Here is a 17,719-nt window from a genome sequence, read left to right as displayed (position 1 = left end):
TGCTTTGTTTAATAGTGTACACACTGTTGGATCATTTCATCGCCAGTGTCTTTCCTGCACTTTCCACAAAGATAACTGCACTTACTTCAGTGCCCACTTCAGCCCCAGTAATGAACACTTCATACTGCGCTGTGAAGGTAGGCTCTGAGTCATTTGTGGAAGACAATAAACAAAATTGATTAACTGTTCTTCTGTAATTAAAGTATCCTGATGCTGTAAGTCACAAAAGCTAGTTGTGGTTTATTCAGGGCAAGTTCACTTGCCGCAGATCAAGAGTAAAGTCTCACATGTATTGATTTTAGTACTTGTGACAAGTAAAAAATCATGCAACTATTGCATTGTTGCCAAAAGCCCACTTTTTGAGGTGATTAGCAATTCCGTGCAGGCACCTGTCATTCCCTTGGCACCTGAGGTGAACTTTGTAAGAAATTCGAGTTACCCTGAAAAATATTTCTCACCATCACAAGACACCACTGATCCTTTAGTAAGTGGAAAGCGACAATGGCTGAAAGTCTATGCTCATTTTATTTTCTTTTATTCACTCATGGATGTTGGTGTTGCTGATTGGGCCAGTATTTTTATTTATGCTGAGTTGCCTTTGAGAAACTATCGGTGAGCTGTGTACTTGGACTGCAGTCCATTTGATGTAGGTATAACAAAATAATGCTGTTAGGATGCTGAGCCAGTGAAACTAAAGGAACGGTGATACATTTTGAGTCTGGATAGTAACTGGGTTGCAGGTTGTCATATTCACATGTATTTGGTGCCCTTGTCCTCCTCAATAGTGTTGATCATGGGTTTGGAAAGTGCTTCCTAAGGATTCTTGGTGAATTCCCACAGTGCATCTTGTAGATTTTACACACTGCTACTACTGAGTGTCAACATAGAAGGAGAGGATGTTTGTGGATTTGGTCTTAATCCAACAAAAAGGCTTTGCTGTGGGTGGTGTTGAGCTTTTTGAGTGTTGTTTGTGATGCACTCATCCAGGCAAGTGATAAGTATTCTATCACACTCCTGACTGTGTCTTGTAGATGTTGAATAAGCTTTGGGGAGTCAAGAGATGAGTTACTTATTCCAGGATTTCTAGCCTCTGACTTATTCTTGGAGCCACATTTCTAATGATAACATCCTCAGATGTTAATAGTGGGGGATGTAACAATGGTGATATCATTAATTATTGACAGATGGTGGATATCTTCTCTCATGTTGTAAATAGTAATTGCCTGGCATTTGCGTAGTGCAAATATTACTAGCCACTTGTCAGCCCAAGCCTGGATATTCTCCAGGTCTTGATTCGTTTGAACATGGGCTGCTTCAGTGTCTGAGGAGTAACAAATAGTGCTGAACATTGTGCTATCATCAGTGAGCATCCCCATGTCTGACCTTATCGTGAAGGACAGGTGATTGATGAAGCAACTGAAGATGTTTGGGCCTACGGATCCTAATTTGAGGTACTCCTGCAGAGTTGACCTGGAACTGTGGTAACTGACCTTCAACAACCACAACTATCTTCCGTTGTGCATAAGACCAGAAGATAGAGGAGCAGAATTAAACCATTCGACCTATCAAGTCTGCTCCACCATTCGATCATGACTGATACTTCTCTTAACTCCCTTCTCCAGCCTTGTTTCTGAAAATATTGATCCCCTTATTAATCAAGAACTATCTATCTTTATCATAAAGATATTCAGTGACTTGGCCTCCATAGTCTTCTGAGGCAATGAGTAACACAGATTCACCACAGATTCTGGCTGAAGAAATTCATTCTCAGCTTAGTTACAAAGGATCATCCTTTCACACTGAAGCTGCGCCCCTAGGTCCTATCTCTCCTGCTAGTGACAATATCATATCCATGTCCACTCCATTCAGGCTTCTCCAAATTTTATAATTTTTCATGATATATATATATATAACTTCAAATAGAGGAGCTACTCCTTGTGTTCCCCATATATACCAGCTTTGCTGGAGCTCCATGATTCCAAGAGAAGTCAGTCTGACCTCATCTCTGGTCTTTAGCTCTTTTGTCCAAGTGTGAACCAAGGCTCAATGACCACGGTGGACCATGAACTGGGTGCTAATGAATAGGTGATTGTTGAACAGGTACTGCATAATTGCACTGTTGATAGCACCTCTGTCACTTTCCTGATAATTGAGGGTGCATTGATAGGACAGTAACTGGCTGGTTGGATTTGCCTTATTTTATGGGTACAGGGCAATTTTGCACATGGTCTGGTGGAAGCCACTGTTGTAGTTATATAGGAACACCTTGTGTAGAGGTGTAGCATGTTCTGGAGCACAAGTCTCCGAGACAATTGCCAGAATGTAGTCAGGGTCCATAGCCTTTCCGATATCTGATGAATTTCTTGATATCACTTCAAGCGAATATAATTGGTTGAAGACTGATGTCTATGATGCAAGGGATCTCTAGAGGAAGCTGAGATGATGGGCTATGAATGATTACAAGTCTATATTCTGACAAGAATGATCAGTGTAGCCTTGTACTCTCCCTGTGCTGTGCCCTTTTTCAATCAAATGTATCAAGAGATGACTGGTGTTTCCAATCAGATACTTGACCATATAAAATCTGAAAGGACTGTGGATGCTCTAAATCAGGAAAAAAAAGCAGAAGTTGGTGAAAAAGCTCAGCAGGTCTGGCAGCATCTGTGAAGAAAAAAATCAGAATTAACATTTCAGGTTTGGTGATACTTGGGTCTCTGGACCCGAAACGTTAATTCAGATATTTTCTTCACAAATAATTTACCATGATGGCCGTTAAATTGATGGATGAAGAAGGTAATTTTAGACTTGAAGTGTCTGTAAGATACTGTCAGGTTCTTACGGCTACTGTTACTTTATAATATCAGTGTGAATTGTGTTTCTACGCTTACAGCACCTTCTTCCAAATTATTACAGTTTTGCTATTTTCTTTTTCCTTTGTTACACGCCAGGTATTCCAGTATCTTCCCATGTTTTAACTATGCTTACAAAATAGACAAAACTGTGGAAGTACACAAGACTGAAGTGGTGTGTGATTCAGCTTTTGAAGCCATAATGAATAAATTTTGCAACCTTAGTGTGCATAATAAGTGCACAATATTTCAAATGTGAAATCACTGTCCTTTTGCTGTCAGCATACACATGCTGTCATTTCTCCACTCAACACTGCAGAAAATGGATGTGTTTGATCTTAATGTTGTTTTCCTCTGAGCCACAACTGATAAAATAATGGGCAAAACTGTGCCCTAAGTCATAACAGTATTATGTTTCACTGTGCTTCCAGTGTAACCTTTTTTTATATACCATTCTTTCGACCATGCATTTCACTTACATCAAAAAAATAAGTGGACACTAAACCAAAATATAACTAAAACAAAATCAAGAAATTGTGGGTAGAATTTAATGTGCACACTCTAAAACACATTTGGTGGCAAAGAAGGGCATTTAACTGAGGAGAGGGGAGGGTAATGAGTGGGTAATATACCATTCCTTGGGTCTTCCACCAATCCCACGCCTTTTTCTTAAGCATATTAACAACAGCTCCCCTGATGGCCCTGCTCACAATGACAACTGGTGGCTTGTTGGATAGTAATGAAATGACATGACATGATATGACAATGAGGAGTTGACAAAACCTGGTGCGGTTCTCTTCAAGCCAATTAATTGTTTTGTCGATAAGCTAAATTTATCAAATAGCGAAGCTCTTAGATCGAAAAGAAAGTTTTATTTTTCTCCCTTCCAGGAATGCTTTCCATTTTGTTGTCTGAGTCATTTTATTATGCCTGTTTGCCTGCAGAAATCAGCGTTCGATAGAGTATGTTTACTGAATAATTTATCATGCACAGCAAATGTGACCAATAATTTGTTGTTTATTAATGGCTAGGTCCACAAACACATAAACTGGCAGAAATTAAATTAAGACCTTTGTCATCAGTCACTGAATTTATCTAATAAATACTGTGTACTCCTTAGAGTGAATTCAGAAAATTAGACTCCAGCATAGAGTATCACGACGTGGGAATGCAGGTCATGGATAAGACTGTTACACAATAGTGCTGACTTGCCAACTTGTTTTCTGTCTCTCACAAATCTTTAGATGGGAAGTGCAGACTGACTGTGGTGACAAATGTGCTTTAGGAACTTTACCAAAAGAAAACTAGAGAAGATTTGGTGACCACTGTAATATGTCTCCTTGTGGTCAATCCATACTTTTTCAGAGAAATTTAAAGATAGAAGAACAAATTGGCTAGTCAAAAGCCAACTTAAAATTCAGTGTGCCATTATTAGGGGGTGGGATGGGAGGACGGGGTGGTGATGGTCAGGGGTTCTAATGGGTGGCTGCCAAAGGCCACTTCTCAACCTTTATTTCCAATGCATTGGAACCCATGACCCCTCCCCTACCCCATGTCATCTTCATGACCCAACCAAAAAAATCTGAGAGAAAAGCATTTACCTTCCAATTGTTTGAACTCCTAAACCCGAGGCCCTTGCCATCCATCTCTGGGAACCAGAGGTTTCAAGCCTCTGATTAACTGGCAGTTTCTGGCCAAGTAGGACTTCATTGTGGAGGCTTGTGATTTGTCATAAAGCTCACCAGTCAACTCTTAAGTGGCTGTTTGGAGCTTGACCTGGCAAGCTATCTTGCTTGTGAGGCAGTTACCTCTGAAGACACCCCTCCCCACACTCTGTGTACAGAGCTCATAAATCTCAGCTGTTGTGTGCCAAAAAAGTAGTTTGATTGTCAAGATTAGATTATTTCTTTGGAATCAATTGAATTATCGTATCAGTGAATTTATGCAGTGGAAGGTATTCAATCGCATTTATTTAAAAATAACAGAGTCAGATCAGTGCTTTATAACAGAGCTTTGTAATTTGTAGCATAAAAGCTTAATTAACTTCTGTTCTTTCTTGCAGCAGTTATATGGATCAATTTTTAAAGGAATCCAGACAAAAGACAAAACTAATGCAAAAAAGCAGGGGTTCAGATCATGCAGTGCTTTAGCATTAATGAATATGTCTACATTTTGTGTAAAATCTCTTTGTCTGCTCTACTTAAAAAGCCATTTGTTTTAAATGAATTGCAATATTGGAAAGAGCTGTGTCATTAAAAAAACACACAGGTATAGTGTTCTTCAATTATCTTGTTCAATACTATTTCAAAGTTCAGTAAAAGTGCCTGATTATCTCAATATAAACTAAACCTGTTACAGAGCATGTTATTATACACATTCCATTGAATAAGATGATAGCAGAACAGATACTACCTTCAACAATGCAGAACAGCTATTTTATGGGTAAAGTAATAAATCAAGTCCTCAAGCTGGTCAACCTATCCTTATTCCCGAGGGATAGCATCCTGCTATTTCTTATGTAATTGTACTGTCAATTTTTAAAACTCCACCTTCGAGGTTTTACCTTATATTCCAAGCTGATCTTTGGTATTCTGCTTTTAAAACAAAACTTAATACTTCATATTTTAATGAATTGTAATTCAATCTGGTAGCTTTTGAACACTCCAGGTCACTTTGACGATACCGAGGAGGGAACAAAATGTGGTTATAGCAGCCAGGAAACCCTGAAATGCAAACAACTCCCAGTTTGTGTGTTCATTTATTCAGTAGATCTTATTTCATTTTTTTTTCTCCACATTACATCTTGTGAAGCTGGCTGGCACTTGAGCATGCAGGGGATTTTCTGAGGAAGGGTCTGGGCCCGAAACATCTTGCTCCTCTGATGCTGCTTGGCCTGCTGTGTTCATCCAGCTCTACACCTTGTAATCTCTGGCACTTGAGTGTGATGGCCTGTTCTGGAAGATTGCAGTGCGAGTGTTCAGCGTCTAATCATGGCCACTGCTCCATTTCTTAATCTGCTACCTACTACCTTGATATTCTTTCCCTTCTTAACTTCCTGTGAATTGCCCTCTCCCTTGACCATCCTCACTCTCCTGGCAATGGACTCTCTCTTATACCCTCCAATGGCCCCATCCCCATCCCAAATATGCATCTGCACCTATTGTCTCCTTCGCAGATCTTCAAGGCCTCTTCTTCAAGTAAACGCTCTACACTAGATAGAGTTGATAGCCAGAGACTATTTCCCAGGGCAGAAATGGCTAGCACGAGGGGTCATAGTTTTAAGCTGGTTGGAGGAAAGTATAGAGGGGATGTCAGAGGCAGGTTCTTTATGCAGAGAGTTGTGAGAGCATGGAATGCGTTGCCAGCAGCAGTTGTGGAAGCAAGGTCATTGGGGTCATTTAAGAGACTGCTGGACATGCATATGGTCACAGAAATTTGAGGGTGCATACATGAGGATCAATGGTCGGCACAACATTGTGGGCTGAAGGGCCTGTTCTGTGCTGTACTGTTCTAAGTTCTATGTTCTATGTACTATCGAGATTGAGACCTGTTATTATGTGTGTCCCAGGCCTCTCAATCCCAGTGCAGGAACGTTGTCTCTATTTTGGCTGCAGGCAAATATTTCTGTCAAATGTTGAATGTGCAGTTTTATTTGCTCACTTAATGATGCAGTAAGGACCTCCAAACAGGATCAAATTTCTTGAATCTTCTTAAAACTGACTGTTTGAGCACTTCCATTTGAAAGGAGCTAATTTCAAAAATCTTTACTCACATTACCTTTTTAATAGGTGCAATTGGAAATCCAAATGCCATTTTTGGCTGCCACTTTCTTTTTTCATCTTTAGCTTCTCAAGTGATTGTCATGCTATAAAAAGTTAAAAGTTGAAAATAGTTGTCCATATATACTGACAGTACTGTAAATTAATTGTGTGATTCATATAAGTCTACATAAATGTTCTATTAATATCCCTTATTCTGAAAATTATAAAAAGAAATGTATTCACATTAAAAGATCCAGTTATGACTTTTTTTGTTTCACTGATGTACCTTTAAATTGGGGATAACTGAAACATATTCAATGAATAAGATCATACTAAGCCCATCTTGCCTCACACAAAAGCATGTAAATAATTTAATATTACAGAGTATTAGATTAATTTTTTCTTATATTCTATGTTTCATACAGGTCCCAATATACCAATGGTCTCTGTCCATAGCACAAGCAATCCAAACAGTAAGTATATAAATCTAGATCTATAAGATTAACTTACTTGGAGATAATTAAGAATTCTTTATTAATGTACATTTTATGTTTCATTTGTTTGACCATAATTTTAAACAGCTTTTGAAAACAGATAATGGACCTTAAAACAGCAAGGAGCCCCATTGACATTATTATGCCATTGAAACAGAGCACACAGGTACAGCTGGATCTTGCAGACATCAATGCTTCATCAGATACATCCGGTCTTCTCATTTGTCCCTTTACATACTTCTGAAGAAATGTTTTTCAATTTTGTTGAAGAAGTAGTCCTCTTGATTTAGCTCTGTGCCATTTCTCTTTGTAAACTAACAGAAAATGATTTGCAGAGCAGCTTTTCATTAACGATCGCCCTTTTAAATGTCAAGAATGGAACCAAGTTTTCAGTTGAAAACTGCAGAAACTGCAGGTTAATGACATCACTATCTAGTGATCCTAACCTTACTTATTTTTAAATTTACAGAATGATTGCCTCAAACTCAAAGCTGAAATTATTCCCAAGTATGAGAGCAGTCAAAGAATATAAATACGAAATATTTTCTTGATGTTAACCCTCTATTGTCAATTATAAAGCAGACTTAAGTTAAATTCTTCATAAAAGTGAGACTAAATTCATTCAGAGATAATGGGAACTACAGATGCTGGAGAATTCCAAGATAATAAAATGTGAGGCTGGATGAACACAGCAGGCCAAGCAGCATCTCAGGAGCACAAAAGCTGACGTTTCGGGCCTAGACCCTTCATCAGAGAGGGGGATGGGGAGAGGGAACTGGAATAAATAGGGAGAGAGGGGGAGGCGGACCGAAGATGGAGAGTAAAGAAGATAGGTGGAGAGAGTATAGGTGGGGAGGTAGGGAGGGGTTAGGTCAGTCCAGGGAAGACGGACAGGTCAAGGAGGTGGGATGACCTCCTTGACCTGTCCGTCTTCCCTGGACTGACCTATCCCCTCCCTACCTCCCCACCTATACTCTCTCCACCTATCTTCTTTTCTCTCCATTTTCGGTCCGCCTCCCCCTCTCTCCCTATTTATTCCAGTTCCCTCTCCCCATCCCCCTCTCTGATGAAGGGTCTAGGCCCGAAACGTCAGCTTTTGTGCTCCTGAGATGCTGCTTGGCCTGCTGTGTTCATCCAGCCTCACATTTTATCATCACTAAATTCATTCATTTACTTTTACTAGTCATACTCCAATCTTAATCAGTCTTTGTTTAATAATTACAAAATTATGAAAAGCATTGATAGAGTGAATAGTCGAGATCTTTTCCCTAGTGTAGGGGAGTAAAAAGCTAGAGGACATTAGTTTAGGGTGAGAAAGGGGAAATTTAAAAGAGACCTAATGGGGAATTTTTTCACGCATTCAGTGTTGCATGCATGGAAGGAACATCCAGAGGAGGTGGTAGAGGCTGATACAGTCACAAAATTTAAAAGTCATCTGGATGGGTACGTGAATAGGAAAGCATTAGAGGGATATGGGCAAATGTTGACAAATGGGATGGGATTAATTTAGGACATCTAGTCAGCAAGGAGCACAAGGAGGCCATTCAGCCCTTCAAGGCTGCTCCACTATTCATCACAATCATGGCTGATCATCTAAGTCTATAGCCTAATCCTCCTTTCTCCCCATAAACTTTGATCCCATTTACGCCAAGTGCTATATTGAGTCACCTCTTGAATACTTTAAATATTTTGGCATCAACTACTTCCTGTAGTAATGAATTCAAAGGGAAACCACTCTTTGGGTGATGATATGTCTTCTGATCTCCATCCTAAATAGTTCACCCTGAATCATCAGACTGTAGTCCCTGGTTCTGGGTATACACACACCATAGGAGCGGCCTCCCTGCATCTACCCTGTCTAGTCCTGTTGGAATTTTATCAGTATCAATGAGATCCCCCCCACATTAGTCTGAACTCCAGTGGATAAAATCCTAACTTCGAGGAATGGGTCTGGGTAGGATGTTCTGAGAGTCTTTGTGGATTTTGTGGGGCTGAAGGTCCTGTTTCCACACTGTAGGAATTCTATGGAATCTATATAACCTAGTCAATTTCTCTTCATACATCAGTCCTGCCATCCCGGGAGTCAGTCTGTTAAACATTCACTGCACTCCCTTGAGAGCAAGATAATCCTCATCAGAAATGGAGACCAAAATTACACGCTGTGGTACCTCATTAGTTACTGACTGCTAATTTGAAAAGGACCTATTAATTCATACTGTGATAATGGGAATTGCAGATGCTGGAGAATCCAAGATAATAAAATGTGAGGCTGGATGAACACAGCGGGCCCAGCAGCATCTCAGGAGCACAAAAGCTGACGTTTCGGGCCTGGACCCTTCATCAGAGAGGAGGATGGGGTGAGGGTTCAGGAATAAATAGGGAGAGAGGGGGAGGCGGACCGAAGATGGAGAGAAAAGAAGAGAGATGGAGAGGAGAGTATAGGTGGGGAGGTAGGGAGGGGATAGGTCAGTCCAGGGAAGACGGACAGGTCAAGGAGGTGGGATGAGGTTAGTAGGTATGAGATGGAGGTACGGCTTGGGGTGGGAGGAAGGGATGGGTGAGAGGAAGAACAGGTTAGGGAGCAGAGACAGGTTGGACTGGTTTTGGGATGCAGTGGGTGGAGTGGAAGAGCTGGGCTGGTTGTGTAGTGCAATGGGGGGAAGGGACGAACTGTGCTGGTTTTGGGATGCGGTGGGGGAAGGGGAGATTTTGAAGCTGGTGAAGTCCACATTGATGCCATTGGGCTGCAGGATTCCCAAGCGGAATATGAGTTGCTGTTCCTGCAACCTTCAGGTGGCATCATTGTGGCACTACAGGAGGCCCATGATGGACATGTCATCTAAAGAATGGGAGGGGGAGTGGAAATGGTTTGCAACTGGGAGGTGCAGTTGTTTATTGCGAACCGAGCGGAGGTGTTCTGCAAAGCGGTCCCCAAGCCTCCGCTTGGTTTCCCCAACGTAAAGGAAGCCACACCGGGTACAATGGATGCAGTATACCACATTGGCAGATGTGCAGGTGAACCTCTGCTTAATATGGAAAGTCATCTTGGGGCCTGGGATAGGGGTGAGGGAGGAGGTGTGGGGGCAAGTGTAGCAATTCCTGCGGTTGCAGGGGAAGGTGCCGGGTGTTGTGGGTTTGGAGGGCAGTGTGGAGCGAACAAGGGAGTCACGGAGAGAGTGGCCTCTCTGGAAGGCAGACAAGGGAGGGGATGGGAAAATGTCTTGGGTGGTGGGGTCGGATTGTAGATGGTGGAAATGTCGGAGGATGCCGCATCTGCTCCCATGATGAGGCATTCCACTCCCGCACATCCCAGATGTCCAAGTTCTTCAAGGACCGCAACTTTCCCCCCACAGTGGTCGAGAATGCCCTTGACCGCGTCTCCCGCATTTCCCGCAACACATCCCTCACACCCCGCCCCCGCCACAACCGCCCAAAGACGACCCCCCTCGTTCTCACACACCACCCCACCAACCTCCGGATACAACACATCATGCTCCACACCCGGCACCTTCCCCTGCGACCGCAGGAAATGCTACACTTGCCTCCACACCTCCTCCCTCACCCCTATCCCAGGCCCCAAGATGACTTTCCATATTAAGCAGAGGTTCACCTGCACATCTGCCAATGTGGTATACTGCATCCATTGTACCCGGTGTGGCTTCCTCTACATTGGGGAAACCAAGCGGAGACTTGGGGACCGCTTTGCAGAACACCTCCTCTTGGTTCGCAATAAACAACTGCACCTCCCAGTTGCAAACCATTTCCACTCCCCCTCCCATTCTTTAGATGACATGTCCATCATGGGCCTCCTGCAGTGCCATAATGATGCCATCCGAAGGTTGCAGGAACAGCAAATCATATTCCGCTTGGGAATCCTGCAGCCCAATGGTATCAATGTGGACTTCACCAGCTTCAAAATCTCCCCTTCCCCCACCGCATCCCAAAACCAGCCCAGTTCGTCCCCTCCCCCCACTGCACCACACAACCAGCCCAGCTCTTCCCCTCCACCCACTGCATCCCAAAACCAGTCCAACTTGTCTCTGCTTCCCTAACCTGTTCTTCCTCTCACCCATCCCTTCCTCCCACCCCAAGCCACACCTCCATCTCCTACCTACTAACCTCATCCCACCTCCTTGACCTGTCCATCTTCCCTGGACTGACCTATCCCCTCCCTACCTCCCCACCTATACTCTCTCCACCTATCTTCTTTTCTCTCCATCTTCGGTCCGCCTCCCCCTCTCTCCTTATTTATTCCTGAACCCTCACCCCATTCCCCCTCTCTGATGAAGGGTCTAGGCCTGAAACGTCACCTTTGTGCTCCTGAGATGCTGCTGGGCCTGCTGTGTTCATCCAGCCTCACATTTTATTATCTTATTATTAATTCATACTCTTTGTTTCCAATCTGCCAACTAGTTTTCCATCCATTTCAATAACTTCCCTTAACACAATGCTTTTTAATCTGAAACAATAATCTCTTATTCGAGATTTTGTCAAATGTTTTCTGAAAGTCCAAATATACACATCGACTGGCTCCCTCTTGTCAACTCTCCTAGTTACATCTTCATAGAATATTCTAGGGGTGGCCTGAACAAGGTCCTGTATAATTGCAACAAAACACATCTCTGCTACTGTACTCAACCTTTTGTAATGAAGGCCAACATACCATTTGCCTTCCTTCCTGCCAGCTGGACCTGCATGCTTACCTTCAGTGACTAGTGCACAAGGACACCTAGGTCCCAGCTCACACTCCCCTCTCCCAATTTTTAAGCATTCAGGTAGTTATCTGCCTTCTTGCTTTTGCTTCCAAAGTTTATAACCTCACATTTATCCAAATTATATTACATCTGCCATTTGCCCACTCACACAATCTGCCCACATCATGCTGAAGGATCTCTGCATCTTCATCACAGTTCACTCTCCCCCTGAACTTGGTATCATCTGCAAACTTTGAGATGTTACATTTTGTTCTCTCATCCAAATTGTTAATATATTTTCTGAATAGCTGGGGTCTCATCACTGAACCTTGTGGCACCCCACTAGTTACTATCTGCCAATTTGAAAAGGACCCATTAATTCTTAAACTTTGTTTCCTCTCTGCCAACCAGAATTCTATCTGGCAATAACTTCCCCCAATCTGATGCAGTTTAATCTTGCACAATGATCTCTTCTGTGGGACTTTGTCAAATGCTTTCTGAAAGTCTAAACATACCACATCAACTAGCTTCCCCATGTCACCTGTACTCGTTACATTTTCATAGAATTCCAACAGATTTGTCAAGCATGATTTCCCTTTCATAAATCCATGCTGACTGTATGATCCCGCCATTGCCTTCTAAATAACTCCACTATGGATACGAGAATTTTCCCCACTATTGATGCTTACTGGTCTATAATTCCCAGTTTTCTGAATATTAGAGTTTTTGAATATTAGAGTGACATTCGCTATCCTCCAATCTGCAAGAACTGTTCCAGAGTCTATGGAATCCCGGAAGATGACCACCAGTGCATCCACTATTTCTTGAGCTACTTCCTTAAGTACTGTGGAATGTAGATTATCAGGCCCTGGGGATTTATCTGCCTTCAACCTCATCAATATTCCGAGCACCAATTCTCTACTAATATTGGTTTCCCTCAGTTCTTCCCTCTCATTAAATCTTGCATTCTCCAACATTTCTAAGATCTGATTTATGACCTCTTTTGTGAAGATGGAGCCAAAGCATGTACTCGGTTGCTCAACCATTTCTTGTCCCTTATTATACATTCCCTACTTCTGTCTGTAGGAGAGCTATTTTTGAATTCATCAGTAAGGTGTAGAGCTGGATGAACACAGCAGGCCAAGCAGCATCAGAGGAGCAAGAAAGCTGACGTTCCAGGCCTAGGCCCTTCTTCAGAAATTGGAGAAGGGAAGGGAGTTCTGAAATAAACAGGGAGAAAAGCGGAGGCAGATAGAAGATGAATAGAGGAGAAGAAAGGTGGAGAGAACGCCCTCGACAATAAATTCCACATTTCTTGCAACTCATCCCTCACAACCCCTGCCCACAATTACAACCACAACAGAATACCCCTCGTCCTCACGTACCATCCCACCAGCCTCCAGATCCAACACATCATCCTCCGACACTTCCGCCATCTGCAATCCGACCCCACCCCAAAGACATTTTTCCCTCCCCACCCTGATCTGCTTTCTGGTGGGATCACTCTCTCTGGGACTCCCTTGTCCATTCCACACTCTCCTCCAGCCCCACGACGGCTGACACTTTTCCTTGCACCCACAGGAAGTGCTACACCTGCCCTTACACATCGACCATCACCCCCATCCCAGGCCCCAAGAAGACTTTCCACATCAAGCAGATGTTCACCTGCACATCTGCCAATGTGGTATACTGCATCCACTGCACCCGTTGTGGCCCCCTCTACATCGGGGAAACCAAGCCGAGGCTTGGGGACCACTTTGCGGAACTCCTACGCTCGGTTTGCACTCGACAACTGCACTTCCCAGTCGCTCATTCCCATTTCAACTCCCCCTCCCATTCCTCAGGCAACATTCCCATCCTGGGCCTCCTGCAGTGCCACAACGATGCCACCCGAAGGTTGCAGGAGCAGCACCTCATATTCCTGCAGCCCAATGGTTTCAATGTGGACTTCACAAGCTTTAAACTCTCCCGTCCCCCACTACATCCCAAAACCAGTCCAGCTTATCCCCGCCTCCTTAACTTGTCCTTCTTCCCACCTAACCCGTCCTCCCACCTCAAACCCCATCCCCATCTCCTCCCTACTAGCCTCATCCACCCCCTTGACCTGTCTGTCCTCCCTAGGCTGACCTTTCTCCTCCCTACCTCACCTACACTCACCTTTACTGGCTCCATCCCTGTCTCTTTGACCTGTCTGTCTCCTCTCCACCTATCTTCTCCTCTATCCATCTTCGATCCGCCTCCTCATCTCTCCCTATTTATTTCAGATTCCCCTTCCCCTTCCCCATTTCTGAAGAAGGGTCTAGGCCCAAAACGTCGGCATTCCTGCTCCTCTGATGCTGCTTGGCCTGCTGTGTTCATCCAGTTCTACACCTTGTAATTCTCAGATTCTCCAGCATCTGCAGTTCCTACAATCTTTGAATTCACCAGTCTCTTTCTATTCGTCTAATGATAGAAACTCTTAGCATCAGTTTTTATGTTCCCTGTAAGCTAATATTTATGCTGTATTTTCCCCTTCTTAATTAATCCCTTGGTCCTTCTTTGCTGAATTCTAAACTGCTTCCAATCCGCAGACATTTTATTTTTCTCTACCAATCAGTATATTTCTTCCTTGGGTCGAATACTGTCTCTAGTTTTCTTTGTAAGCCATGGATTTACCTTCTTACCCATTTTGTTTTTGTGCCAGACAGGAATAAACAGTTGTTGCTGTTCCCCCATGTGTTCCTTGAATGTTTGCCTTTGGCTACCCACTGTTATCCTTTTAAGTAGCTGTCCCCAATCTATCAAGGCCAACTCACACCGCATAGCTCCATAGTTTCCTTTATTAAGATTCAGCACCCTCGTCTCTGAATCAACTACCTTACTCTCCATCTTGATTTTAAAAAAATTCTATCATGCTATGATCGCTCATCCCCAAGGAGTCTCACATAGCTTGATTGGCAAGCAGTTGGATTGAAAGGTCAATTTCTGTGCTGTACATATCTGACATAGCCCAATGAATTTTGCACCAAGATGGTGCAGAAGCTGTAAGTTCCAGACCAAGCTATTAAGTGTATTGCCTAGAATGATACTTTAAAGTATTACTGAGGGCCTACAGTACTGTTGATATTTCATTGTTTACGTGAAATATTTATCCAGTTCTTGCCTCTTGATGTATATTGTCAAGCTCAGAATCAATAACATTAGCGGAAAATTACATTCACTCAGATAAAAGTGACTGGTTGGTTTTCCACTAAATGTTAATGAAGTGCGTTGTCTTGAATAATGAGAACAATGGTAGGTCTTACAGTAACATGAGAGTAATGAAAAATGACAAAATAATGCACTAGTAAATATAAAATATGAAAAGTTCATTTCTGTTCTGAATTTTTTTGTTTTTATTAATCTTGTGGTTATGTTTGCACGGGTCAAGTGATTTTCTATTGTGATGTTTTACGGTCACTCATAAAAATGTGGTATCCCCTGAGTAGTGTAATAAAAGTGATGTGCTTTGCAATAGTTTTGATACGTTTGGTCACCCTCACGATTGATGTAAAAATTGTGTCTTTTATGATGCCTAAACAAATGTATTTATTTCATTTTTATTATATAGACTCCTACATACTGGAAGATAATGCTGTTCTGCATGAATGTATCAAAGAAAAAAGAATCCACAAACCAGAATACAGGACAGTTCATATTGCTGATTATGGTGCGCTACTTAAGTTTATTTTGCATTATTTAATTATACGGGAATGGTTTATACAGTCCAGATCTAGTGATTTGTGGCTGTTCACTCTTGTGGACACTAAGTGTGCCAATGAAGATAAGACTAAAAAGAAAACAGACAATGTTTTGCAAAAAGTATAATTCCATAACATGGCTCCAAATTTTACAATACATATCATTTATCTAAAATCCATATTAAAGTATATATTCAGCATGAATTTCTGTTAAGCCCTCAAAGTAAAATCTCAATTTTTCTCAGTGTTATGATCCTATTAGATACAACTAAGCTTCTAAGAAATCCAAACGCCCAGCAATTAATCAACTGAACAATGCCACAAGATTACGTGCTTTTAAAAAATTACAAACATTATTGTACGTAAACAGAAATGAAATGAAGCAAGCACCACTAATTTAACACTAAAACTTATACAAACTTATACTATACTCTGAGTTCTAATGTTACTCTCCTACACCCCACCACTACCACTAATCCCCAAGATTTTACTTTTTTGGCTAAATGTTGAAGGTTCATTCACTTTTTTTCAGGATGAACGCAAAGTTATGTCATAATCTTTGCTTTGAAGTAAGAATCTGTGCAGGTCCTTCTATTAACTTTAGTGGCTACACAACCATTTACTTTTGCTGTACAAGTGGATATCCTTAACCAAATCAAATTTCGGAGTTGGTTTTGAACCACTCTTCAAAACATCCAGTTTTCCCTTCACTCTGTAAAAGTCGCATTTCTTGTTCCTCTTCATGCTGAATCTCTTTCTTCTTTTCATATCTCTTTCTTTCCTCAATGTCTTTTCCCTGTATTTTGTTAATTTTTTGCGTTTTCATCTACAATTGAACCCTGACCAATTCAGTCTGCATTGGGCCTAGGTCAGCTTTTCCTTCTTCCAATTCTGAATGCCACAATGTTACTTTATTTTAGCATCTGCTTTTGTCTCCAACTCCTACTCTTCCACTAATGCTATTAACTTATTTTTTGTTAATATTCTAAATCACACAGGATTTCACAGAAAAGGAATTTCTACGGCAATGACAAGGATAACCGACTGTTCAATTGGTATAGTAAATTATGCTGTGAGGTCCAGTTAGTTTCAACTTTAACAATACTTCAGCACATCTCACTGTGTTTTTCAAATTCTGCCAAGAGGTTCCAATTTTCAACATGTTAGTAGAGAATTGGTACCTAAAAGTGAAGGTTGGAAAAACTAACAAAATTGCTAGAAGTCTAAACACCTATCGACCGTTGACAAAAGTGACAGAAACCAAGTTTAAACCATTAAGCATTTTGTTATTAGGATCAATTAACTCAGTTGATTGAAGCATGATGCTTAATGAAAGTACAGGTTCAATCCCTGTAGCAGCTGAGGTAGTTTTCAGAGTCTACATCTTCGACTTGCCCTTTTATGGTATCGTTAAGACATGATCAACAAGTTTGGACAACAAGTTTGTTGCATGAAGAGAGAAAGAGAGCAATTGTTTTGTGAGATGGAAGGCCATTAGTTTGACAGCAATGAAGGTTTGGATCTTCTATTAGAATTTGATAGGTTTCTCAACTGAATGGAATGATATCGTGGCTGATCTGGATATAACTTCAATTCTATCTCGATATAACTTTATTCTTTCACCCCCTTGCTTACCAAGCTCTGTATACCTCTGCCTTAAAAACATCCAAGGGCTCTGCTTCCAGTGCGTTTTGAGTTCTAAAATTCATGACCCCTTGAGATAAAATATTTCTCCTCATTTCTGTTTTAAATGTGCAAGTCATTATTTTTGAACTGTGGTCCCTAGTTCTAGATTCACTCATGAGGAAATATGATGTCCACTTGCATCCTTTAAATCCCTTTTAGGACCTATGTGTTTCAATCAAGTCACTGCTTACTCTTCTAAATGTCAGCAGGCATAAACCTATTTTGTTCAACCTTTCAACATGAGACAACCTAACAATGTTAGGTATTAACTGAGTAAACCTTCTCTGAACTGCTTCCAATCAGTTTACATCCCTCCTTACAATGGAAACCAATACTATACACCATACTATGATATGTAGAGATGGGCTTTGAAGTCAGTACGAGATTGTGAGGTTACTGTGTTATTCCAAGGTGTCCCATTTGTACAAAATCTTGGTTCTAACTGGTGTCTAGCTCATGGAGATGGAGATTCTGTTAAATTAATTATCTGCTGGCCAGAAAAATCCTGGGGAAAAC

At 41.7% G+C, this 17,719-nt stretch overlaps 1 protein-coding gene across 2 annotated transcripts in view; it reads left to right on the top strand.

Moving 5' to 3' along the window:
* Positions 1 to 17,719, top strand: part of LOC125453891 (inactive dipeptidyl peptidase 10-like) — a 1,598,661-nt gene that overhangs the window by 1,524,394 nt on the left and 56,548 nt on the right. For both annotated transcript variants that reach the window (XM_048534000.1, XM_048534001.2), the window contains exons 16-18: positions 16 to 137; positions 7,036 to 7,083; positions 15,388 to 15,486. In XM_048534000.1, coding sequence (XP_048389957.1) covers positions 16 to 137; positions 7,036 to 7,083; positions 15,388 to 15,486 — 269 coding nt within the window. The remainder of the gene's footprint in view (positions 1 to 15; positions 138 to 7,035; positions 7,084 to 15,387; positions 15,487 to 17,719) is intronic.

The sequence above is a fragment of the Stegostoma tigrinum genome, chromosome 7 (genome assembly GCF_030684315.1).
Source record: "Stegostoma tigrinum isolate sSteTig4 chromosome 7, sSteTig4.hap1, whole genome shotgun sequence".
Lineage (NCBI taxonomy): Eukaryota > Metazoa > Chordata > Chondrichthyes > Orectolobiformes > Stegostomatidae > Stegostoma > Stegostoma tigrinum.
This window is presented reverse-complemented; position numbering and strand designations above follow the sequence as displayed.